The 27,965-nt window shown below is 37.9% G+C and overlaps 2 protein-coding genes across 2 annotated transcripts; both read left to right on the top strand.

Moving 5' to 3' along the window:
* Positions 1-6,770: 6,770 nt before the first annotated feature.
* On the top strand, positions 6,771-8,784 carry LOC137943036 (L-type lectin-domain containing receptor kinase IV.1-like). The gene has a single exon (XM_068788733.1). It carries the CDS (start codon positions 6,796-6,798, stop codon positions 8,782-8,784), a length of 1,989 nt encoding a protein of 662 aa, XP_068644834.1. The 5' UTR covers positions 6,771-6,795.
* A 3,451-nt stretch (positions 8,785-12,235) lies between these two features.
* Positions 12,236-14,232, top strand: LOC137941850 (L-type lectin-domain containing receptor kinase SIT2-like). The gene has a single exon (XM_068787452.1). The coding sequence runs from the start codon at positions 12,236-12,238 to the stop codon at positions 14,219-14,221; it is 1,986 nt and encodes a 661-aa protein (XP_068643553.1). The 3' UTR covers positions 14,222-14,232.
* Positions 14,233-27,965: the final 13,733 nt, after the last annotated feature.

Here is a 27,965-nt window from a genome sequence, read left to right as displayed (position 1 = left end):
ATCATGCCACCTCGTGTGGTGACTCATCATGCCAGCTCGTTTGAGCATGGTGGGTTTGATCCTACCTTCTAACAAGATCCATTTTCTTTTCCCATAAAGGTCTTTGGGTGTGCGTGTTTTGTACATCTCACATCTCCTACGAAAAGTAAACTTGGTTCTCATTCTATGTTATGACCTCAATAGCAGGTTGAGTCATGCAGAGGCATAGTGGCTGAGTTATTTAGTATTAAGTTAATTTTTTTTCTTTCTATTTACTTGACTTTATTTTTATTTTAGTTGAAGAGTTAATATGTCGTAGGGGCATTATTGTAATATTTTATCTTGAACCTTTTTAGCATGAAATTTACTTTAAGGGGTGAAAGAAATGAGAAAGGGTAAGTATTGATTTAGAGTAACAAGGGTTTTGAGTTCTCCTCAGCGAGCTCAGGGGTGTGCGTTATCTTTAACAAACCTAGGGTTTTCAAGCTTCCCTTCGGCTTGATTATTGTCTTCTCTTCTTCTTCCCTACGAATCATCGTGTGAGATCAGAGACCGTAACAACTGGTATCAGAGTGGTAACATAATGATCGATTCTTCAACCCGAGAGGAAATACTTGCCATTCTTCAGGAATTGAGCACCACAGTATTTAAGATGCATCAGAATTTGCACACAAAGGTTTTAGTATTACATGATGGAATGCATGAGTCTTCCATTAAAATGTCTGAGGAATGGGCTGCAATCGAGAGGCATGTTGCTAAGGCCACAGAGAGGAAGGTCGTTCGGCCTCAAAATTTCGAGGAGGAAATTCCAAAGCCGATGTCTGGAGCAGGGCAATCAGAAATTGGGGACCCCGGAGATCCAAAATCGGAGGGGTATTCAGGAAAAACCTCGTCAGTTATGGCTGATTTGGGTTCAACATAAAAAAACTCCTTCTCACACCAAGCAAAACGTCTCCCCAAATAGGAGAGGGAAAAATTCCGAGCAACCTCTATCTCGGAAAAATTTTGACCTAACCTCTCTAAGCTTCTATGAGTGGAGAAGCCCCATATAGCTACTGGTCGCCGTCGGGAATAGGTCAATCTCTCACTTTCACTCTAAGTCTCGGCATTCCAACGGGAAACCGAATTAAACAATTTTTGGGGTAAGTTTTTTAGAGGACATTCTCCGAATTTTGTCTGGCTCATTCTCAAGTCCCTCAATTTTTTAAGAAAACACTCTCGAATTGCGTTGAGGGTGTTCCGTTGGGCTGAGAAACCAAAAAGTTACTCGCCTAAGCTTGAAGAGATAGTGTTGCTTCATGTTGCATACTATTTTGCATATTATTTGGCCCAAGTTGCTTCAATAGGCAGTGGAATTAGAAAATGCCCTATAATTTTCTTGTAATATTTCGGGAAGATAGGGAAAATGGACGAGGCCGTGTAGCTGTATGATGAAATGCTGGAAAGAAAGGTGGGGATTTGGATTAGTATGATTTCAGGGTATGCTCAGAACGGGCAAGGAGGCTTGTGCCCAGTGGAAGGTGTTAAGCTTGATGGGGTTGTTGTTATTACAGTCCTGAGTTTAGAAGCAGTAGTGGCCAGAGGTGCAAAGCTCAAATGCAGGACTTATGAAGCAAAATTATCTGTTGTTGTGGGCAATACATATAGTCCTGTGCTAGATGTTTCTGATTCTTGCTGCACAGGGACAGCAACAAATATAATATGTGTTCTCTCTACAGGTGCCATTCTTTGAGCTCTTGAGACAAACAAATGGATTAAATTCTACATAACAAGGAATAGGTTGGAACTGACTGTTAATCTAGGAACTACCTTTGTGAATTTATATGCAAAATGTGAATTGCTAGATAACTCTTTGGCGGTAATTGAGTAGATGCTCCAGATTTATTTTTTTTGTCTTTGACAGCCTTAGTTTTTGGTTTGGATATTAATGGATCCATAGAGGAAGCTGCTGGTTTTGCAGCACATGGGTTATGCAGAGATTCACTAGAAATGTATGGTAAAACAAAAAATCATGTCGTTGGACTAGATGAGGTCACTTACCTGTGTCTGTTTAATGCTTATGCTCATGGTATTTTAGTAAACAATGTTGGGCAATTTACTGAACATGGACTGGTTCCAAAGACTAAAAACGATGCTTGTAGGGTGGCTATTCTCAATCAAGCAAGTCAGTCCCATGAGGCTCTTGAGCTTAGTGACCAGTACACTCCAACATCTTCCAAAAAACCCAAGATGTGGACTAGTATGATTGCTAGGTATGCCCAACATATGCCAATTGAAGAGGCTATTGGGGTGATGAGAATGCAAAATGTCATATTTTTATCCCTTAATGCTTAGGCTTTTATAATTATTTGGTGCCTAAATATACTCATTATTCTTATATTTTAATTTAGGATGCAAATGGAAGCGTTAAGTGCAAAAATGAAGTTAATTGGGCGATTCTAGACAATTTCGACATTGCTACGTAATCTAGGCATAACTCTCTCATTTGAGCTCTGATGGGAATTATAAGAAAAAATTCTACAACTTTTATGTTTTCATTTTTGAGCAATACTGGCTAAATCCAGGTCGAAACCTAGCTTGAAGTCGCGGCCCGTGCACTATGACCCAGACCTAATGCACAAAAAGAAAAACCCTTAACCGAGAGAAAGAAGGGGAATAAAAAAGAGAAAAGGAGTTCGGCACCCCTGACCTCATTTTCTCTTCTCCAGATTTTTCTCTCTTTTCTCTAGTTTTTTTTCCTTCAGATTTCTTCATAGCCTTGCGTGGTTAAACTTTTAGACTTGGTCAAAGGAAATTGAAGCCTCATTATCAATACAACTGTGAGATCTGATTTGTTTTCATCGTTCAATTTATGTTTTGAGTATTTGATGTTCTTCTATAATTTTCTTTCATGATTGTCTCATTTAATCACTAGGAGACCTACTAGTTTATTACTCATTGCAATCTACTGCTAGGTTAGACGTCAAATCCGTAATTGTTTGATCTCTAACCTATGAAGCAATCGAGATTTGATGATTTGCTGGATCAGGAATTATTAGATCTTGAGAAGAATGCTAGACTAAATTAAATGCAGCCACTTGTGTTTGTGTTGTTTAGCTTAAGTTGCTATAATTCTTCCATGGATCATGGATTTAGTCAAACTACATCAGTGGTCGAGTCCCTACTTTTAGGCGGCCAATGATTTGTTATGCCTTTGGTGTGTAAATTATATACTTACTATTTGATACTTGAATAAAGTTTGTAAATTCATAATATTATAAAACTATACAGATTTCTATGGATTTCAAAAGATGGGGTTATTTCTATTTAGCTAAATCCAAAAATTTCAAAGGTTTGGCACTATTGAGGTATGATGTCCAAAAATTTCAAAAGTTTAGTGAGATATGAAGAACTAATGACCCTTTTTCAATCAATTATGAACATTTAATCAAATATCAATAAATTGATTGTCTACCTATACGTGTTGTATGAAATCTTTCGTGAGATGCACCTCATTACCTTTTTCCAAGTTATGATAGACCCACAAATACAAAAAGTTTAACTTCTTTCATACTTTTTTATAATTCTTAAAATACACTTTGTAGGCAAGAAATTTATTCGTTAAAATTAGAACCTCCATCAATGATTCAAATAATCGATATTGATTAACATCAAGATTGAAGGAATCTGATTCCAATTGACTAATTGTCAACGATAGTTAAAATCAAAGATTTGTATTGAAGGAACCTAATTCTAGTAAATAGATGGTTAAAATCAAAGGTCTTAATTGTCAAAGTATAGATTGAAAAAGAGTTTCAATTATCTTTAGCCTAAATTTGGATCGATTGTTGAAATTTGTCCAACTGATGGTCAGGAAGAAATGGATTGTATTGAGGACACCACCAAAATTAAATTAAGTAAGATGGCTATTAAGTGTCACATAAACAAACAAGGTGTCACACAAAACTCCATCCAAGCAAAGAAGGTAACATATGGATCATACATGGGGTCGTAGGTAGTTCCACCTAAAAGGGAGAGGTGACACTATTTTAAATGGGTAAGTTGAAATGTGTCACACTCTCATACGAAGAAAATGAAGTTTTGCCTCATGTCTCTCTCCCCTTTGCATTTGTACCTAATCAATTGAAAGAAAGAAGATAAGGCAGGAAAAAAAAACACGGGACAAACGACCCCCCCTGGAGATCTTTTGGGGGGAAATATTTTAGAGGATGAAAATTGTTTGAGAGAAGAAAATTGTTGGAGAATTTAGAGGTGCTTGGCTAATGATGACTCAAGCAAAAACATTTGAGGAGTAGATAACTAAACTAGACCAGGCGATGAAGGAACATGACAAACAGATCTTAACTAGAGATACCCAAATTGTAGGGGTGGCATCAAGTCGAGCTGAGCATGACTTGCCTATGTTTGAGCCGAGTTTGATTTAAATATTTCGAACTCGAGCTCGAACCGATCCCAGCCTCGAGCCAAAAATTGTTATCGAGCTCGAGCCCAATAATTTTAATCGAGTTCGAGCCGAGCTCGAGCTTCAACATATATTTAAAACTTTTTAAAAAATATATATCACATAAATTGTATATAAAATTATGCATACATTTTACATAAAATTGGGTATGACATGTACATAAAATGTGGCATAACCTATGTATATAATGTTATTAAAACCATAACATGGTAATTCCTTGTATGAGTGATCACTATTTACAATGTATACAAATTTAGGCAGCAATTTGTGAGAAACAGATCTATCCACCTAAAAAGATAATTCAGTCAGCTTCTCATCATGGTTTACATATATTAATTTGGCCCATGGTTTCCATGGACATACCCTAGTTTTCACAAGCCAACACTTTTTTCTTGAAAAACCTGCACTCATTTTGAAAACCAAAAGGAGACCCTCATCTACAACTTTATATGCCCTGCTAAAATGTACAAATTTCAGCAAGCAGAGGCCCAAGCACTCTGGAAAGCAATCAAAAGAAGTAAGGTCATCCACAAATACTTTTGATTGTAAAAGGTGATTCTCTTAAACAAAGAGGCCAACAAATATATTCAAGACCATCCGTGAATAGGAATCTGCTTGTGGAGATGAATTAGAGTGACACCTAGGAGAGCACCTCTGCAAAAGAGTTACCCGTATGCAAAGAGACGGAGACCGGAGAGAGACGGTGGAGAAGAGAGAGGGAGCAGAGAGAACGAGGGGCGCTGGGAGACGAGAGAGGGGTTGTGGGAGAGAGCATGAAACAATTCGAGAACAAAGAGACCGAGAGAGAGGGTGCGGGAGGGAGCGAAAAAAAATTAAAATCGCCGAGGGTTCGAACCTCACAGATCTTTATACAAGGACTGACCCGGTCGATACAAACAAATATTCTAACAAAAACGAATACAAGAAACTCAGACAATGAACAACCAAAGCGAGCGAAAGAAGCATGGATTGATTGAAATCAAAGGAAGAGAGCCAAGAGAAAGAGCGAGAGACGTTTTGCTATTTGAGACACAATTACTGATGGGGTGATAAGCAGAGCAAAGTCCTTTATTTAAAGAGTGGGTAGGCAAACTAAGGTGATTAGGAGCTGCAATGACTAGCAAGTATGACCATCTGAGACATAATTGGGAACCTCTCTCTATATGAAGACCGGGAAGGCAAACACATTTTCAGGGAATATAAATGAACAAGAAGACTTGCTATCAAACTTTGCTCTCAATCTGGACTCCCAAAATGGCGCATGTACAGGCAGAATATGGAAGTTTTTGTTTAGCAATGCATATTTTACGAGTTTCCCAAAAAAAAAAAAAAAAAAATGAGAATGAGAGGGGAGGGAAGGGGGCACCTTGGGAGAGATCGGAGAAAGAGAGTGGGGAATGGGATGAGCTGGTGAGTGGTTGATGCCTCGACAGATAACAGAGTTTCTCAACCATTTCTCTTCCATCTCCACTTTCAGTAGTAAACCCTTTTCTTGTTAAAAATGGATTTAGATTTTTGGACTGTGTTCTATGTAATTGGGTTGTTCCCTCTAAATCATATGTAAATGTAAAGATAGCTCTTTATGTAAGTGGGTCTCATTTATCCTCCCACATGACTAGAGAGGACCAGCCCCATTATTATAATACAATCTGACATATCTAACCCCCATAAAAATTAACCTACAAGTGGACCAAGTAAAAGGAGAGGATTCTTTCCTCGTTCAATAATATTTTTACTTAATAATGATCATTTCGATCATATTTAATAGAATTTGCTAGGTGTAAGACCCCATAAATCAACTTATCCGAATTGAAAATTAATGTTATATTTAAAAGTTACTGGAAAAAGACTCGCCGCCTACTTAATTCTTTCATATTAGATCCAGGTGCACCGAAGACGTAAAATAATGGTGGCAGTAGAAAATTTAAAAAGGAAGACGCCTGACTTTTCTATCACCTGCCATTCTTTCAAATCAAATGAGACTATGGTGCCAGAAGAAATAATATTACCCTAATAGATAAGATATCTTGATCTATCACCCAAGGCTTTAATAATAAGGGCAGATTTCCCTACCTCTCCGCAACCGAATTAATTACTCAGGTCAATGCAGAGCGCCGGCCCTGGTTTCTTCCTCGTCTCTGGTGTCCGTCAAACTGTTCTTCTCATGGGTACCTTGCAGGAGACGGCGAGGCCGAGCGGGCCCTCTAGATTCACGACGCATTAATAATAATATCGAAAGATGATTCGGGCAGCGGAGCTTAAATGAAACAGATTAAATTACTTTAACCATATTCTTACAAAACGGCATCTTGGTGTTTCTACTCTCAGACTCCCAAGTACTGATTCTCTCTGCAATGTTCCTCGAGATCCTCCTAGTGATTATCCTCCTCCGAGCTGTAGAACCCCAACGAACAGATTTCGCCTACAATGGATTCAGTGACTCCAACTTGATTCTCGGTGACATCGCCATCGTTACCCACGACGGTCTCCTTCGCCTAACTAACAGTACTCCTACGCAGAAGGGCCGCGCCTTCTACACGGCTCCATTACATTTCAAGAATTCCTACAGTAACACCACTTTCTCTTTCTCCACTACTTTCGTTTCTGCAATCGTCCCTGAAGTTCCCAATTTCAACGGCCATGGACTTGCCTTTGTCATTTCGCCCTCGTCTGAGCTTCCTGGAGGCCTCCCTGCGCAGCTTCTAGGCCTTTTCAATCCGAATAACAATGGAAATTCCACTAATCACATCTTTGCGGTCGAGCAAGATACCGCTCAGTCCACGGAGTTCAAAGATATTGATAATAACCACGTAGGAATCGACATCAACGGGCTGGTTTCTATCAAGTCAGCTCCCGCTGCATATTTTGCTGACGGTCGCTGGAACAACTTTAGTCTGAGTAGCGGACACCCTATACAGACTTGGATAGAGTACAATGGAGTATTTAAGCAGCTCACTGTGACAGTAGCTCCCATTAAAGTGCCCAGACCCCAGCGCCCGCTTCTCTCTGCTGCTGTCGATCTTGCGTCTGTTCTCTTAGACCCCATGTATGTCGGCTTCTCCTCATCTACTGGTCAGCTTCGAGCTTCTCATTACATACTCGGATGGAGCTTTAACATGAACGGCCAAGCTCGAGCACTTGATATCTCTTCCCTGCCCGCACTACCTCGAGTAACTCCCAAACCGAAACCAAGGATTTTGATCATTGGGTTACCCTTAATTGCAGGATTTATCACGTTAGCTGCCGTCTCTGCTGCTATTATTTCTGTAAGAAGGAAAATCAAATATAGCGAAGTACTGGAAGACTGGGAACGGGAGTACGGACCCCACAGGTTCAGGTACAAGGACTTGTTCAGGGCTACCAAGGGATTCAAAGACAAGGAGCTCTTAGGAATAGGAGGCTTTGGTCGGGTTTATAGAGGCAGACTGCTCTCATCCAAGATTGAAGTCGCCGTGAAGAAAGTTTCTCATGATTCAAAACAGGGTATGAAAGAATTCATTTCCGAGATCGTGAGCCTGGGCCGGATGCGTCACCGCAACTTGGTAGGACTCCTTGGGTATTGCCGGCGTAAAGGAGAGCTCCTCCTGGTCTACGAATATATGCCCAATAGCAGTTTAGACAAATTCCTGTTCGATGACAAGTTTACATTGAATTGGAACCAGAGATTGACAATTGTAAAAGGAGTAGCTGCAGGACTTCTCTACCTGCATGAAGAATGGGAGCAGATCGTCCTGCACAGAGACGTGAAAGCCAGCAACGTTCTTCTTGATAGTGATCTAAATGGGAAGTTAGGTGATTTTGGTTTGGCAAGGTTATACGACCATGGAGCGGCTCCGAAAACTACCCACGTCGTGGGAACGATTGGATACCTGGCGCCGGAGCTCACCCGAACAAGCAAAGCTACCACGAGCACAGATGTCTTCGCTTTTGGCGTTTTCATGCTTGAAGTCGCCACTGGAAGGAGGCCCGTCCAGTATCCAGGCACGTCATGTTCAGGGGAGGAGTTGGTTTTGAGGGACTGGGTTTTCAACTGTTGGAAGAGGGGATCAATTCTGGAAGCAAGTGATCCCAAATTGGGGAGAGACTATGTCATGGATGAAATGGAGCTGGTGCTCAAACTTGGCCTGGTTTGCTCGTATGCGGCGGCAGGGTATCGCCCTCGGATGAGACAAATAATTCAGATTTTGGAAGGGCGAGCCCCTATAACCGAGTTAGTGGCTTCGAGAGGTTTAGAGAGCAGTGAAGTAGACGAGCGCTCCACAATCTACTATAATTCTTCCGCAGATAATGTGTTTGGTCACACATCTTCAGCAACGGAATCACTGCTATCGGATGGCCAATGATTGTTCAATGCTTCTATGTTGTAATCTAGTTTTCTTTCCTGTGTTTATATATTGAATATTTTAGATTTGGACTCAGTGGGATAAAACTCAGGCCCTATGCTGCGGGAGTTTCAAAATCAAGGAGCTTCGGATACTTGGTCAGGAACCGAATTCTCCAATTTCTTGACTTAGTACAATACACAGTCAAATTGTGAAACATATGAGAGGTGTTAATCGAAACATACTCAGAGCCTTTACTTCGGTTAGGGTCATGAATTACATTTGAGATAAGAAGACGTTACTTTCAAAAGTCTATGATGCCTCCAGTTTTTTCTTCATCATATCTTTGAAGGTGGTGGTTCAAATTGATCTATTTATTTTAGTTGTTGAACTATCCTTGTAAGCATATAAAGTTAGGTAACTGTCAGAGAAGAGGACTACTGTTTTTCTTTGTTTTTTTTTCCCAGATGAATTTGAGGTCCTGATGCCCAAAATGCAACATTTCAGAGTCATAGTATTGTGGACTCGATAGCGGAACGAGTAGCCTAGAGGCGAAGAGGACAAGTCGACTCAGTGACTCAGTAGAGAAGTGGCATGCATTAGGAGTTTATATTCTTTAAATTAGTAATGTTAAGGCCTAAGGGCAGTTTTGTAATAATTCTCAACACTTGAACTCGAGCCCTTGTTTATGAGGTTGTTGAGTTAGAATGAAGGGAAGAAGAAACATTCACGGGATCTGCGTTCTCCCAAAGGAACTAGGGTCGGCGTTCCCTCGGAACCCAAGGTGAAGACTCCCTTCGACGAGTCTTAATCTCCTTCTCCAATCTCGATTTCTCTTCCCCCTCACGCTCCCACTCCATATTCATCCTCATCGGTCACCATAGGTCGTCCAGAGAAAAGTCGGAAACCAGAACCAGGCTTAAAAATTCGGGAAAACTTCTCCCATCGTAGGGTTACTCGGTCCATGGTCAGACACCACAACACATAGTAATTACTAAAGATCATCATAACTTATTGGTTATGCTATTTGTATAAATGAATATGGCAGCCACCTTCCAAGGCCTTATGACAAGGTTTATATACCTTTTTTAGGATTCTTTTTAATACTAATATTTGGTAACATCTTGGTTGACAATAACACTTAGAAGCAACATAGCAACATGTATAAACACTTGTCAATTGGAGGCATTGAGGGAACATAAATTGCTCCTCAAACCATTCAAATGCACTTTTTGACAACACGGGTATAGCTGGTGATTTGTAGAACTCGCAAGTGATAGTTGATTGACCGTTGTCCAGAATCATCAAATAGTTGAGAGGGTTCTTGTGGACCTTAATTGAGTATTACCAAAGTTTAGCGAAGAACCATTAACCCAAATAAGGCAAATAACTCACATTCTTGAAGAAAAACTAACTTTCTTTGCACAAAGTAAGTAGTAGAATGACATTTAAGATAGTCAAGATGATGATTGATGAATGATCACAAGCCCACAAATGTTAACTTTTCTCAATTTTTCTAATTGTTGTCTATTTACGATAATTAAATGTTTACTATGGTGTAAGTCATTCAACACTAGAGACCAATAATATTGATTCTTCTCAATTCTTATAAATTCTCTCCAATTACAAGAAGAAAATATTTGCTTTGGAATACCCGTTCAACATAGGATAACAAAGCGCATGGGTGGGTTAATAATTTCATGTACATAGTATGGACTACACTATTGTTTCATTTGCTGGAGCATATACCTCACTTCACTAAAAATAGTTGATTAAATTACTTGGTTATGATTGTAAGATCGTATAGAAAAAACAACAAATTTGTACTTTAATAGCACACATAACGCAACACATGGACCGGTAGAAGTCTAGAATCTGGTTGAGAAAGTTGTTGCTAATCCAAGTATCCCTAGTATGAATTAAAGAACTCTTTGTTGTAATTTGAAGATTGCATAAAGGTGGACAAAACTATAATTTTAGCTATTTTGACCAAGTCACATAGGGTTGTTGAGTTCAAGCTAAGAGAGTATTTCCTGATATGTACATGAAGTTAAAAGATCACATTTTTTTTTTAATATATGAAACATGATATTGAAGATTAATTAGGTGTTGACGTACAATATACGAAAAAAAAGTACTTTGTGACTTCAACTTTGGCACGGCTGCTACAACATTTACTTTGCTGAAAATCAATGTAGAAAGACATATAACTTGACCTTATTGAAAATCTCCCTTACTCTCATGGTAAGTCAATGATATTTGTTGCTCTTGATAGTTAAAATAGTAAGTATGTTCACTTCAATGTATTGATTCAACCTTATACGGCAAGATTATTGACAGCTATTTGTTTAAAAAATAATCAAATATCATGACATAGTTAAGAAATATAGTAAATATATAATATATAAACAATTGGTTCAAACAAATAAATCAAAGAGTTATACTTACACGATGAAGTTAATCTTTGAAATTACTTTTCAAATAGCATTGTAGCCGCTAGAAGAATAAAAAAAATTGCTTTAATAGGTACCGTTGCACAATCATCCAAACTGGGCATGAAAGTCTATGGTGTTAGGCAAATTTTCAACAAAAGTTTTCTTTTAGTCGTCTCATTTTTAATCTAATCAGCATAAAAGTCGATGATGTTGGCAATTTATTTAATTTAGAAAAACTAATTCAATTACAACCGTCACCGAAAGTAAAAAATAAGTAAAAGAAACGAGAAGAACTAGAACTAAAAAACACATAAGAATATGGGAGTAAAGATTGATCATTTAAACTAGAGAAAGAGGGTTACGGTCAGAGAAAAGAAAGATTTGGCGGTAGAGAGGGTTGTGTCCAATCGGAGAAAAAATCTTGGAAACAACAAATCTTGAAAAAAAGTAAGATAGATAAATTCGGCAGCAGTCAAAAATCGAAGATCCTAAGGAGAAAAGGAGTATCATCAGCCGCCGTAGTTCCGAGAATGATATGATGACTGCGGTCTAAGTAGGGTAATGCCTATGTCGACTGGAATACTTGGCCACTTGTATGGAATAATCTAGGGGAGACAAAACATAGCTATAATTTAATGAATAAAAAATCGAAATGGAGCAACTGCCCCACCTGGCAGTCCACAGCCAGCTACAGAAAAAGCCATGTGACCCCGACTGTCGGGTAAATGTGCCTATCGCATTTTTTTATAACTTGTCTAGTTACGCATACGGAGTCGTGATTATGAACCTGTCAGTCGTGGGGTGCTTGACGGGTATATTTAACAAGAAGGCCAGCAAACGTGGGTCCTCTCTCTTTATCTTGCGTCTTTTCCTTATCTTTTATCTTTCTCGTCTCTTCATCCACTTTTTCTCTCAAAAGTTTTTTTTTTTTTTCGAACACTGCCTGATTCTTTCTTTAAATAAAACCACACCACGTCTTACAAACGTCTCAACCCCATTATGCCACGGCCATGTCGGAGTACGGACTTTTCTCGGTCATGTTCATCAAAATCTTACTAACCATTATCCTCTTCAGGTCTGTACATTCTGATACCACAGACTTCGCTTACAATGGATTCACGAACGCCGACTTGATCCTCGGAGACCTGGCCACCGTCACCCACAACGGCCTCCTCCGTCTCACTAACTATACCGACACGCAGAAAGGCCGCGCCTTCTACAAGGCTCCTTTACATTTCAAGAACTCGTCCACCAGTAACTCTACTCTCTCTTTCTCCACCACATTCGTTTCTGCCATCGTCCCTGAAAATCCCAATTTCCACGGCCATGGACTTGTCTTCGTCATTTCTCCGTCATTTCAGTTTCCCGGAAGCTTCCCTGCGCAGTTTTTTGGCGTCTTCAATTCGAGTAACAGTGGGGATCCAACCAATCACATCTTTGCAGTCGAGCATGATACCGGCATAGACATCGGGTACAGAGATGTCGACGCAAACCATATCGGAATCGATATCAATGGATTGGTCTCTATCAGCTCAGCTCCTGCTGCTTATTTTGCTGACGGTCTCTGGAACAACTTCAGCCTCAGTAGTGGAAGCCCCGTGCAGACTTGGATAGAATATAATGGAGTGGATATGCTGCTCACCGTCACAGTGGCTCCAGTTAAAGTACCCAAACCCCAGCGCCCGCTTCTCTCTGCAGCTGTCGACCTCGCGTCGGTGTTCTTAGACCACATGTATGTCGGCTTCTCTTCGGCTACAAGTCAGCTTGTAGATTGTCACTACATACTCGGATGGAGCTACAAGATGAACGGCCAAGCTCAAGCACTGGATCTTTCTTCCCTCCCTGCACTTCCTCGGATGACACCCAAACCGAAAACCAAGGTTTTGACGATTGGGTTGCCCATCATTACTGGATTTCTCACGTTAGCCGCCGTCTCTGCAGCTATGTTTATTGTGAGAAGGAAGATCAAATACAGTGAAGTGGTGGAAGATTGGGAACGCGAGTACGGACCCCATAGGTTCAGGTACAAGGACTTGTTCACTGCTACCAAGGGATTCAGAGAAAATGAGCTTTTAGGAATAGGAGGCTTTGGTCGGGTTTATAGAGGTATACTACCCTCGTCCAAGATTGAAGTTGCAGTGAAGAAAGTTTCTCATGATTCAAAACAGGGGATGAAAGAGTTCGTAGCCGAGATCGTGAGCCTAGGTCGGATGCGCCACCGCAATTTGGTACAACTGCTCGGATACTGCCGGCGTAAAGGAGAGCTTCTCTTAGTCTACGATTACTTGCCCAATGGCAGTCTTGACAAATACCTCTTCGACGACAAGTCTACTCTGAATTGGAATCAAAGATTCAATATATTAAAAGGAGTAGCTTCAGGTCTTCTCTACCTACATGAGGAATGGGAGCAGATAGTCCTCCACAGAGACGTCAAAGCCAGCAATGTTCTGCTTGACAAAAACCTGAACGGGAAGTTAGGCGACTTCGGCTTGGCAAGGTTATACGACCACGGAGCGGGTCCCAGAACTACCCACATCGTGGGAACGATTGGGTACATGGCGCCGGAGCTCATACAAACAAGCAAAGTTACCACCAGTTCAGATGTCTTCGCTTTTGGGGTTTTCATGCTCGAGGTCGCCGCTGGAAAGAGGCCCGTACACGCGTCTACCGTATCAGGGGAAGAGTTGGTTTTGACGGAATGGGTTTTCAGCTGTTGGAAAAGAGGATCAATCCTAGAATCGGGCGATCCCAAACTCGGGGGTGATTATATCAAAGATGAAATGGAGCTGGTACTGAAGCTTGGCCTGCTTTGCTCGCATCCGGTGGCAGAGGTTCGGCCTAGAATGAGAGAAATTCTTCAGATTTTGGATGGGGATGCCCCTTTAACAGAGTTAGTGGGTTGGAACATTTTAGAGAAGAGTGAACATTACGACAGCTTAACAAGCTGCTATAATTCTTCCACGGATTATGGATTTAGTCAAACTACGTCCGTGGTCGAATCCCTACTTTCAGGCGGCCGATGATTTGTGTGCTTTTGGTGTGTAAATTATACTTACAATTTGATACTTGAATAAAGATTGCAAATTCATAAAATTATAAAACTATACGGATTTCTATGGATTTCAAAAGATGGGATAATTGCTATTTAGCTAAATCCAAAATTTTCAATGGTTTGGCACAATGAGGTATGATGTCCAAAAGTTTAGATTTTTCAACCAATTATGAACATTTCATCAAATATCAATAAATTGATCATTTACTTGTACATGTTGTATGAAATCTTTCCTGAGATTAGGGGTGGCATTGAACCGAGCTGGTTCGCAAGCGGCTCGAGCTCGGTTCGGTTCCAACGTGGTTTGAATCGATTTATCTGGATCTTGAATCGAGTTTGAGATCATAATAAAGCTCGTTTGAGTTAACGAGCCAAGCTCGACCGAATTATGGTTCGGTTCAAAAACTCGGAGGCTGGCTCGTTAACTTAACGAGGGCCCGAGCAAGGGTTTTCATTTTTCGGAATTCAGAACCGGGGGGGTATAGGGAATGTCAAGATTCCAGATTCGACAGTGGAGATTGAGCTAAAAAATGGAGAAGGAAGTCGACTTCAATCTGCTCCATTAGGTAAGTTCTTAGTCTTCCCGTCTTCCCTATAGCGCCAAGGGAACACAATACAAAGATGAAAATTGAGATGGATAGCACCTTCTACTCCTTTGCTCTCTTTCAGCTTTTCAAGTAACCTAATCCCATGCTTCTTTCTTTTCTTTTCTCCAGTTTCTGATCACCGGTCACCGACTTGTGTCGCCGAAAATTGATGATCGTGACTGACGTCCCCAATAATTTTCTTCCCTCTCCGATTTAACACCTTACGACTCTTTTTTTTTTTCAGATTCTTTGGGTTGGTTTTTGTTCCGCTTTTTAATTTTCTTTGTCATCAACTTCATCCTTCAATTGAGCTCTATCGGTTTTAGATATTTTTCAATTGCGTCCATTTTTCCTCTTTCAATGCTTCTCTTGTATGCCCTTTTGAACAGGAAATTTTCTTTTTTCATTTCGTTATTGCTTTTTCTAACTCATTTAGCGCAACTGTTTGAGGCCTAAAATCTGCCCCTTCATGTTTTTCATCGATAAAGCACATACTTTTTTTTGTGTGTGGCTATGTTGTCGTCTTTTATTGATCTCGATTGTGTTGCTGTCTTCGGTTATCTCAGGCTGTTTTGTCTGAGGCTCTGAGTCGGGCCGACACCCCTGCCTGGTCCTGTGTCATCTCCTCCATTTTGGCGGGAGAGGAGCTTGGAGAAACCCATCTAGGGTTTTAAGTAGCAATAATAACATAGTCTAATAGATACTGATTCAAAAAATATTTTGATATCAAATCTATTTTTTTTTCTCTTCTAAATTATGACATGCATAAGTTAACTATTTAATTTTTCATATGTTGATTTTTCTTCAACTTTTTGTCTTAGATTGTTGGTGATGTGCTAAGGATTCGTCAAATATTGACCAATTTAATCTGGTAAATACTACTAGTTCGTATTCTTACGGGATCTCCTAAGCAAAAACATACATATTTGTGCTTTTTTATTTGTTATATCATATGCTTATCTTCCGTGAAAATATTTTGTACCTTATTAAACCCAGATGAATAATCTTTTTTTTTAGTTGAATAATGGACCTGAGAATTTTGAATGTCAATAATTGTCAGAGAGAGAGAGAGAGGAAATGCAAAATTGCTCCTTTTTTACAAATGTGTTGAATTTATGAAAAAGAAAAATACTTCATTGACTTCATTAACTTCTCATAATCAGAGTACACGAACCTCTATTTATAATAAAGGAAGGTAGTAGAATCCAATTACAATAAAACTACCTTTGTCCCAATTATACTCAAACTCTAACACTTAAAGATAAGTCCTAACATAATTAAATAACTCAATATAGATAAAAGACAACAAAACTCAAACTAAAACTCTTCTTCGATGTGACCATAAGATAAAGATACCTTCGTGAGTTCTTCTTGATCTTCCAACTTATGTGATAAGGATGCCAGCTCGTGGTAATCATGGTGGGTCCTACTTATGTGCTTGGGCCCATCTTGTGGGCCTTCCTTGGTGATGTGGCCCATTTTATAATACTCTTAGATATGTGGACCTTCCTTAGTTGTGTGGGCTTGGGCCTATCTTCCAACAAAATAAATTATTTTTTTGAATAAAATTTATGCATAATTATGTAGTTTTTATGAATAATTTTATGTAGAGTATATAGATAATTTTATATATAATTTATTTGACATGTATTTTATGCAAAGTTTTAAATATAGGTAGAAGCTCGAACTCGGCTCGAGCTCGAACTCAAACTAAGTTAAAATTATTGGGCTCGAGCTTGATAACAATTTTAGGCTCGAGACTGGGCTCGGCTCAAGCTCGAGTTCGAAATATTTAAATCAAACTTGACTTGAACATAGGCAAATTCGGGCTCGGCTCGGCTCAACTCAGCTCGATGCCATCCCTACCTGAGATGCACCATATTACCTTTTTCCAAGTCATTATGGCCCACATATACAAAAGTTAACTTCTTTTGTACTTTTTATAAAATTTTAAATACCCTTTGTAGGCAAGAAATTTATTCTATGAAATTAGAACCTCGATCAATTATTCAAATCATCAATATTGATTAACGATCAAGATTGAAAGAATCTAATCCCAATTGACTAATGGTCAACCGATGGTTAAAATCAATGATCTTTATTGAAGGAACCTAATTGCAGTAAACAAATGGTTAAAGTCAAAGTCCATAATTATCAAAGCATAGACATTTTGTCAAAGAATCTATTAATTCTCTTCAACCTAAATTTGGATTGATTGTTGAGATCAGTTCAATTAATGGCCAGGAAGAAATGGATTGTACAAAAACCAACTCGTTATCAATGTCTTCAAAACCTTGAGTCTAACAACACTTTCTTCTTCTTCTGAGTGGCTACGTTCTTCCTCCATTGCATCCCAAACTGAGATCAAAACATTTTTCTTTATGTTCTTTGAATCTTTGCTTGAGGATGAGGTTCTTTCTTCTAATTTAGTACATTTGTTTCTTCTATGTCCTGGTTTACCACACTCAAAACAAACATCAATTTTCTTTTGAAATTTGTCATTTTGAGTCTAAGTTGACCTTTTTTGAATTTTCTCTTCTTCCTATACATTTTTTGAAGATGTCTAGTGATGAAACTTACTTTATCTAAGCTCTCTCCACTGGAATTACTTTCAACACATGTTTTGGCCTTAAGAGCAATGCTACATCTTTTGGTTCCATCTCATATGTGAGAAAGATTCATAGTTGCTCTTCTAAGCTTATAGTTTTAAAATTAGCATTTTTTAAATGGCTGTCTTCCTCATGTCATATGAACTTGGAAGTGCGATGAGAAGTTTATCATTTTCCCTATACAAGAAAATCTCTTCTCCTAAGATATTCACCTCATTGATTATATGGTTGAACCTTGAGTTTATCTCAATAATTGACTCACCCAGTTTTTATTTTGAACTCATCATATTGGGCTATCAATAAACTAATTCTAGAGTCTTTAACTTTAGTGGTTTCTTCATCTCAAGTTTTTCCTAAATTTCTTTAGCGGTCTTACATGTGGAGACCCTATTGAATTCATTTGGTCCTAAGGCACATAACAATTCATTGTCTTCCCTAGTAAGCTCGCTAAATTCTTTTGCAACCGAGATGCCATTTTTGAGCTTTTGAGGGGCTCAAAAGGGCTATTTTTGGTTACATGCCAAATGTCCCAATCCATGGAAGAACTCCATTTTTACCTTCCAATATCCATAATTTGTTCCATTGAAGAAAGGTGGACAGTTGGTAAATTATCCTTTGGGAAAAAATAATTTATCTTGAAATGTCATTTATCTTTTACCAAAGTCCAAGGGATTTTGAATTCAATTAAGTTATTGGCTTGTTATGATACCAATTGTTGGCCCAAGTGGCTTCTCAAGAGGAGGGTGAATTGAGATATTCAAATTAAAAATGACTAGTGTTTGTGATTAAAAAATCATGTAAAGGCAATTCAAAGTAAAGAACAACATGCACACACCGCAAGAATAAATAGATTTTTTTTATCGACGTACCCCTAGTGCTAGTTACCACTCAAGAACAATTGCTTGAGAAAATTCCACTATTAAGCTCTAATAGTTGGAAATTTGCCAAAGTGATTTTAGTTCTCTTTGGCCACTTGTACCTCAATACATGATTTTGCATAATGCCAATTTTCCCAAGAGATTTCTACTAGATTCTAACTCTAGCTTGGCTTTTCAATCAAGAATAACATGTTCTAGATGAACCTATCACAAATATATAAAAAATAAAGAGAAAAATTATATCCTTACTTGAAGAGATGTTTCTCCTTGAGAGATTCAAGTTGCCTCCTCCTTTGTAGCATATTGTGAAATGACCAAAAAACTTGTACGATGATGAATGTAAGGATAATTGAAAGAGAAAATGGTTTTTAAAGTATTCAAATCAGGATTCTGACTAATCAATCAATTAGGAGAGATAATCAGTTATTCCATAAATATTTTACTTGCCTGGATAGTAATGATTGATTAATCGGGTGGGATGATTGATCATGCACTATAGCATGAAATGACCTTGTCCTCGATGATCGATCAATTCGACTATAGTTGATTGATCATATTTTATATTCCTGACTTACACAATTCTATATGATCAATCATTAACGATGGTTGATCAATCATTCCAATGCTAGATTAAAAGTATAGACTTTTTAAAACATGAGAATTTTTCTCTAAGTGCTTTAGCATGTTTTTAAATGATATTTATGATGATCCTTAACATGTCTATATGCAATTTAAACCCTAAAGCTCTGATGTCACAGATGTACTTAAGGAATAGGAGTTAGAATGCTCTCTTACAAAACTTGACTGAGTTTAGATGTTTTTTGTATAATGCTTGAACTTGAGTCATGTCGTTGTCTTATTCCTAGTGGGTGCTTCTTCAAAAAAAAAATTTCAATTGTGCTTGAGGTCTTGAATTAGCCTTTGACGCTTTAAATCTTGAGATGCTCTGAAAGATGAAGTATCTGGAATATTTAGACTTTCAAGTTATTATTTCAATTAAGTTTGTTATCATTGAAAGCAATGTGAGAGTAAACCTATAGTCAACAATATAGAGAAGTTAATAAACAGTTTTTTGGCAAATCCTTAAGCATTTATTCTCAAAGATTTTCAATTCCTTCTCTAAAATGCTTTTGAGTGAAAGAGAGCTACGTACTTGCATTATCCATACTCTTTCCTCCACCTATCATTCCATTTCACATTAGTCAAACTCTCATATACTACATATTGTGCTTAAAAGAAGTGGATGTTTGGATCTCTGAAGGATAAGGTACTCTCCAAGTTTCGGTGTGTGTTTTCTTTTCTTTTATTTTTATTTGAGAAAAGTTCATCTAGAACCTATTTAATCTTGATTGAAAGACTTAGCTAGAACTAGAATCTAGTTAATCTCTTGGAGAGATTGTGTTCCTTCTAATCATATGTAAATATATCTCTTCATGTTAATGAGTCTCATTTATTCTCTCGATGATTAGAGAGGACCAACACCATTATTAAAATACAATCTGACAAATCTAACCCCATAAAAATGAACCTACAAGTGGACCAAGTAAAAGGAGAGAATTCTTTCCTCGATAAAAATGAGCTTACGAGCCAGCCTATTATATGTTCAATAATATTTTAAGTTAAAAATTCCAATAATAATTATTTCGATCATATTTAATGGATTTTGCTAGGTGTAAGACCGCATTAATCAACTTATCCGAATTGAAAATTAATGTTATATTTAAAAGTTACTGTAAAAAATCATCGGTAAAAACAGGTGCCTACTTAATTCTTTCATATTAGATCCAGGTGCTCCAAAGATGTAAAATAATAGTGGTCCAGGTTGAGCTACTGAAAATTTAAAAAGGAAGACGTGCCTAACTTCTATAGGTGTGGCTATCACCTGCCATTCTTTCAACTAACCTATGGTGGCAGAAGAAACAAAATTACTTTGATCTATCACCCAAGGCTATAATAATAAGGGCAGATTTCCCTACCGCTCCGCAACCGAATCGGTTATTCAGGTTAATGCAGAGCGCCGGCCCTGGTTTCTTCCACGTCTCTGGTATCTGTGAAACTGTCCTTCTCTCGGTTACCTTGGAGGAGACGGCGAGGCAAAGCAGGCCCCTTAGATTCATTATGCATTAATAATATCGAAAGATGATTCATGCAACGGATTAAATTTCTTTAACCATCCTCTTACAAAACGTTATCTTGGTGTTTCAACTCTCATACTCAAGTACTGATTCTCTCTGCAATGTCCCTCAAGATCCTCCTAGTGATTAACCTCCTCCGAGTTATAGATGTTAACCGTTTTTATGAGAAACAATTTTATCATTAATTGTGGTCTCAACTTCTGGCAGTTGCAACTCCCTTGGTAACACGAAGCCATGAACAACCTTGATGGGAGGTTGGCTTCACATTGTGTTTTTTGTCCCCTATCTCGTCACTCAAACACCTTCAGTTGAGCCATCGCCGTGAGTGCTCAGAGATCAGAAGCGCTGAACAGAGAACAGAGAGAAGAATTTGAAACGTATGGAAGGAGGTATGATTTAGCTTCCGTTTAAATTATATGATGAATTTCATGTTGTTGTTAGAAATTCATGTTTAGGCTTATTGTTGGTATCAGATCAGATCTCTGATCCAGCATTTCGGTTCCATATGAGCTTAACTTTAAAAGCTCTGTTTTTGTTTTTTAAAACAAATTCTATGCGATCTCTGTATGCTCCCCGTTTGCGATAGCTGGGGCTCTTGCATCGGCAAAAAGCGTAGGAGAAAGACGCAGCACCGACGCTGGAGACCATTCCGCACGGTTTGCCAGTGTTGACATTATAAAAAAAAAACAAAACAATTGGTGCCAACAGTCTCTGTCCGCTCTCGGTGCTGGACTATCAGTGACTCTCTCGTGACGCCTTAGAGTGTCGGAGCCGTAGTGCCGACGCCGGCGATCATTCCGACAGGTTTGCCAGCGTCGACGACTTGAAAGAACGTCAACGAACCTTATTTCTATGCGCGACTAGAGGTTGAAGACGACCTCCAGTGCGTAGGAACATGTTAATTAAATTCATAAGGTATTTTTGTAAATACAATCGAGTTGGCTCGGGATGAATCTTCTGCGACTTGCAGTTCCAACTCGGCAACCTGGACTCACATCGAGTAGACTCAGTAAAAAAAAAAACGTGTAGTTGACTCGGACAAGTTGAGTTGGCTCGTCGTTCCTGGGCCGAGCCGACTCGGTGCTTAAAATAGATTTTTTGCCAGCGGGATTCAAACCCGCGCACTGGCAAAATCAATTGCGTCAGTGACCATTAGGCCACTGGCCGTCGGCTATTATGCATATAAGAATGTTTAGGTTTATTTCCTGTTACAGTTTTTATGCATTTTTTGGCATATATTTAAATGCATGAAATTAAAGTTATGCATAATATTATAGTTTTTAATTATGCATATCTTATGAGAATATTTTGTGCATAATGATAACATGTTAGTGTAAGTTAAAATTATGTAATTCATGCTATTCTCATACATTTTTGAGATTTAATGTCTAGTGATCCATATAATTTTTATAAATTAGAGAGTAGCCACAACATCTTTAACTTAATAAAAATTATATATTATGATTAGGATCACATAAAGAATATTAGACCTTAATTGTAACTAATTTTACTTGATATAATAAATTTTATCCCACAAGAATTTTTATTATATTTGAGTTTATTAGTTAGGATAAAATATCAAGTTATTCATAATTTACCCACAAGGATTATGAATTCATAAATAATTTGATAGTTTTATCATAAAGAAAAATTAGAAATTAATTATAATTAATTATACTTAATATAATAAATTTTTTCCCACAAGATTTTTTATTATATTTGAGTATATTAATTAGGATAAAATATCAAATTGTTCATAATTTACCCACAAGAATTATGAATTCATAAATAATTTGAAAGTTTTGTCATCAAGTTTACTCATAAAGAATATTGAATCTACTTGAATTAAAAAAACATTTAGCCCACAGGCAATGTTTTTTATGTCAATTGATTTGATTTTTAAGCATGGTTTACATTGGTAAAGCATGATATTTTATTCAGGCCTCAGTTTTAACACCAGCATGTAATTTATAATTTTATGCAGTTGTACTGCACCTTTCTCTGATATTCGTTGTGATATCCTTAATCTTAAGGGAGATAACTATAAGGTCTGGAAAGAGAGAATACTTCTTCATTTAGGGTGGATAGACATAGATTATGCTATTAGGAAAGACGAACCACCAGTAATTACTGATACCAGCACTGCAGCTGAAATTATACTACGATGGGAGCGATCTAATCGCCACAGTGTAATGTTCATTAAGACTAAAATTGCCGTTGGTCTTCGTGGTTTTGTTGAGTAGTATGAAAATGTCAAAGACTTGCTGAAAGCCATTGATGCTCAATTTGTCACTTCAGATAAGGCATTAGCAAGTACCCTAATCATGAAGTTCTCATCCCTAAAGCACACCAATATGAGAGGTGTGCGTGAGCACATCATGCAAATGAGAGATATTGCGGCTCAATTAAAAAATCTCGAGGTTGATTTGTCAAAATCTTTCGTGGTGCATTACATCCTGAATTCCCTTCCGCACCAATATGGACCCTTCAAAATCTTGTACAACACACATAAAGATAAATGGTCAGTTAATGAACTTTTGACCATATGTGTTCAAGAGGAAGGGAGACTGGTGATGGAACAAGGAGAAAGTGTCATGCTGGAAACACATGGAAAGAACAAGTATCAAGCCAAACAAAAAGGGAAGGGTAAAATACCCCCCCAAGCTGCTATTAAGAAAGATTCCAAGTGTTTCTTCTGTAAAAAGAAGGGACACATAAAGAAGGAATGCGCCAAGTTTCAGAAATGGCTTCCTGACAAAGGTACACCAACCTCATTTGTTTGTTATGAATATAATATGGTTAATGTCAATAATTACACTTGGTGGATTGATTCTGGATCAACAATCCACATCTCGAATTCCTTGCAGGGTTTGCAAAACCTAAGGAAACCAGTGGGAAGAGAGCATCACATTTTCTCAGGAGATCAAATGAGGTCACATGTGGAAGCTATAGGAACTTGCTATTTAACTTTAAGTAGTGACTTTGTTTTAAAATTAAAAAAGACCTTTTATGTTCCTAGTTTCTTCAGAAACTTGATTTCAGTTTCAAGGCTTGTACCTTATGGTTATTCTTTTAACTTTTCAGACTCATCTTTTAGTTTATATTATAAGTCTAATTGTGTTGGGAATGGTACATTGTCTGATGGTCTTTATAACATTAATTTACAAAACAAGGCCACTTACGGTTCAATGCATGTTCACACTGGTAATAAAAGAGGTGTTATTAATGAGGATTCCTCTACATTATGGCACCGGAGATTAGGTCATATCTCCATAGATAGAATTAAAAAATTAGTGAATGAAGGGGTACTTAATACTCTGACTTTTACTGATTTTGAGACTTGTGTAGACTGCATTAAGGGAAAGCAGACTAACAAATCAAAGAAAGGTTCCAATAGGAGTTCAACCATATTAGAGATCATACATATTGATATATGTAGTCCAGACATGGACTCACATGGTCAGAAATACTTCATCTCTTTTATAGATGATTCCTCACGATACATGTATCTCTACGTGCTTTATAACAAGAGTGAAGCATTAGATGCCTTTAAGATCTGTAAGGCTGAAGTAGAGACACAATGCGTGAAGAAAATTAAGATCGTGAAATCAGATAGAGGTGGAGAATACTATGGTAGATATACAGAGAATGGACAAGCACTGGGCCATTTGCAAAGTTTCTTCAAGAACATGGGATTCTTGCCCAATATACCATGCCTGGTTCTCCGGACCAAAATGGTATAGCAGAAAGAAGAAACCAAACATTATTAGGCATGGTGCAGAGTATGCTTAGCAACTCCAATCTTCCTAGATCCTTGTGGCCTAAATCACTTAAGATGGCAGTATATATATTAAACCGAGTTCCAACCAAGGCTATTCCAAAAACGCCATTTGAATTATGGAAAGGTTGGAAACCGAGTTTGCGACATATGCGCGTTTGGGGATGCCCGTCTGAAGTGAGAATTTATAATACACAAGAGAAGAAGTTGGACCCAAAGACCATTAGTGGGTATTTCATTGGATATGCTGAAAGGTCTAAAGGTGATAGATTTTATTGTCCATCTCACAACACTAGGATTGTGGAATCAATAAATGCAAAATTTCTTGAAAAATGACTTGATCAGTGGGAGGAATCCAACTCGGAACATAGTTTTTGAGAAGGATCATTCAGAATCTCAACCTTCCACCTCAAGTGATAGATTGGTTATTATTCACAGCACCCCTCAAGTACAAACTGGTGTCGAATATCTAATCATTGAAGTTCCACAAAATACTGACAACATTCCAGTAGATCAGGTACTTCAAGAGTTGCCAAGCACTTTTGAACAACTAGTTGAACCACATACTTCTCAAGAAAATGATGGTTCTACATTAAGAAGATCTACTAGACTCAGGAGATCAATAATTCCTGATGATTATATTGTGTATCCGCAAGAATCTGACATTGGAACCGCAAAGGATCCCATGTATTTTTCAGAAGCCATGAGTTGCAAAGAATCAAAATTATGGTACAATGCCATGAAGGAAGAGATGAATTCTATGAAGAGTAATGGAGTCTGGGATCTTGTTGAGTTGCCTAGTGGATTTAAAGCCATTGGATGTAAATGGGTCTTTAAAACAAAGAAAGACTTATTAGGCAACATTGAGCGATACAAGGCAAGACTCGTTGCTAAGGGATTCACTCAGAAAGAAGGAATCAATTACAAGGAAACTTTTTCTCCTGTATCTAAGAAAGATTCCTTGCGCATTATTTTGGCATTAGTAGCCCATTTTGACTTAGAGTTGCAATAAATGGATGTGAAAACGGCATTTCTCAATGAAGATCTAGAGGAGGAGGTTTATATGAATCAACCTGAAGGATTCCCCTCTAGTGATGGTGACCAATTGGTTTGCAAGTTAAAAAAGTCAATATATGGATTTAAACAAGCATCCCGCCAATGGTATTTGAAATTCTATAATGTAATTTATTCATTCGGGTTTGTAGAAAACATTATGGATCAATGTATATACTAGAAGGTCTGTGGGAGTAAAATCTGTTTTCTTGTTTTATATGTGGATGACATTTTGCTAGCAACCAATGATAAGAGTTTTCTACAAAGGTGAAACAATTTCTCTCTAACAATTTCAATATGAAGGATATGGGTGAGATATCTTATGTCATTGGCATTATGATTCATAGAGACAGATTTCGAGGTATCTTAGGTCTGTCTCAAGAAACCTGTATTAATACAGTGTTAGAGAGATTTCAGATGAAGAGTTATTCACCAAGTGTAGCTCCCATTGTGAAGGGTGATAGGTTCAATTTGAACCAATGCCCGAAGAACGACCTTGAAAGAGAACAAATGAAGGACATTCCATATGCTTCTATTGTCGGAAGCCTAATGTATGTTCAAGTCTGCACAAGACCAGATATTGCATTTGCTGTTGGAATGTTGGCGCGATATTAGAGTAATCCCGGGTTAGACCACTGGAGAGCAGCAAATAAAGTAATGAGGTACCTTCAAGGAACCAAAGACTACATGCTGATGTATAGGCGGACGGACAATCTAGAAGTCATTGGTTACTCAGATTCTGACTTTGTTGGCTGTATTGATTCTCGCAAATCAACACCAGGATACATTTTCTTGATGGCCAGTGGAGCAATATCATGGAGGAGTGCCAAATAGACTTTGACCACCATGTCGACTATGGAAGCCGAGTTAGTTTCCTGTTTTGAGGCTACTTCACATGATATATGGCTTAAGAATTTCATTTATGGGCTTAGAATTATGGATTCTATCTCTAGGCCATTAAACATATATTGCGATAATTTAGCTGTTGTTTTTATAGCCAAAAACAACAAAAGTGGTAATCGAAGTAAACACATCGACATAAAGTATTTGGCCATAAGAGAACGTGTTAAAGAAAAGAAAGTGGTCATTGAGCATGTCAACATTAACTTAATGATCGCAGATCCTTTGACTAAGGGCATGCCACCGTTTTAATTCAAGGATCATGTTGTGAATATGGGACTTGTTCCATTATGTAAATTTTTCATTGTATGAGCAATGTTATTTCAGTGAAATTCTTAATTAATATGATGTTTTTTTCTCATATTTATGTGCACTTTAATTTTGAGAAAATTCATCTGTGTTGGACCAAGAGTAAACATAGGGTTTATTCATAAAGTATAAGTAATACATACATAGTAATACATGGAAGATAATACTCGTTATTAGAGGACCTATCGCCATGATTCATGTATTTATTACTTAAATTCAGATTATCGATGGGTTTAAGATTATATTAGAAGTTTGGACCAAGTGGGAGAATGTTAACTGTTTTTATGAGAAACGGTTTTCTCATTAATCATGGTCTCAACTTCTGGCAGTTGCAACTTCTGGTAGTTGTAACTCTCTCGGTAACACGAAGCCATGAACAACCTTGATGGGAGGTTGGCTTCACATTGTGTTTTCGGTCCCCTGTCTCGTCACTCAACACCTTCAGTTGAGCCATCGCCGTGAGTGCTCAGAGATTGGAAGCGCCGAACAGAGAACAAAGAGAACAATCTGAAACGTATGGAAGGAGGTATGATTTAGCTTCCGTTTAAATTATATGATGAATTTCATGTTGTTGTTAGAAATTCATGTTTAGGCTTACAATAGAACCCCAACGAAGTCCCAACGAACAGACTTCGCTTACAATGGATTTGGTGATGCCAACTTGATTCTAGGAGATATCGCCACAGTCACCCACGATGGTCTCCTTCGCCTAACTAACAATCTTCCTACAGAGAGGTGCCGCCCCTTCTACACGGCGGGTATGTTTCAAGTAAGGCCAGCAAACTGGTCATATTCAATTTCTGGTCTGTTTAGAACCTATAAGAAAAAAAAAATGAAAAAGAATAAAACCGAAAGAAGAGGATTGATCCAATATGAAAAACCATTTGTGCGAAACATAACTGAAATAGCTGTTTGATCGGATGATTGAGATAATCATTGATCTTGATCAGACGGCTGAGATAGCCATTTCGTATGTTTCGCACCAAATAACTTTCCGTATTAGATCAGCCCTCTCGAAAGAAAATAACAGAGAAAAATATTTTTTCACTTAGTTAATAATTTTCTCTCACAAAATAAAATAATTTGAGAAAAAAAGAAAAGAAATAGAAACTTGAGAGAATATTTTAATTATCAAATTTTAAATAATAATAATTTTTATTTTTTTTCTATTTTCTATATGTATCCAAACAAGAAAAATTATATTTCTCTTATGTTTTCTCTCTCATTTTCCATCCGCATCCAAACAAGAGAAAAAAAAAAACCCCTTTCTCTTTTATCATTGTCGTCTCTTCGTTCTCTTTTATTGCTGTCCTCTCTTCCTTCATTTTTCTCTCAAGTTTATGTGTTCCAGACTCAGCCTAATCCTTTCGTTAAATAAAACTAGGGGTGACATTGAATCAACTGAATCCGAACTTGCCTATGTTCAAGGTGGGCTTGATTTAAATATTTCAAACTCGAGCTCGAGC

This window comes from Aristolochia californica, unplaced genomic scaffold (genome assembly GCF_029961685.1).
Source record: "Aristolochia californica isolate CCGP_79_NKW_82.1479 unplaced genomic scaffold, dmAriCali1.0.hap1 SCAF_10, whole genome shotgun sequence".
NCBI lineage: Eukaryota > Viridiplantae > Streptophyta > Magnoliopsida > Piperales > Aristolochiaceae > Aristolochia > Aristolochia californica.
This window is presented reverse-complemented; position numbering and strand designations above follow the sequence as displayed.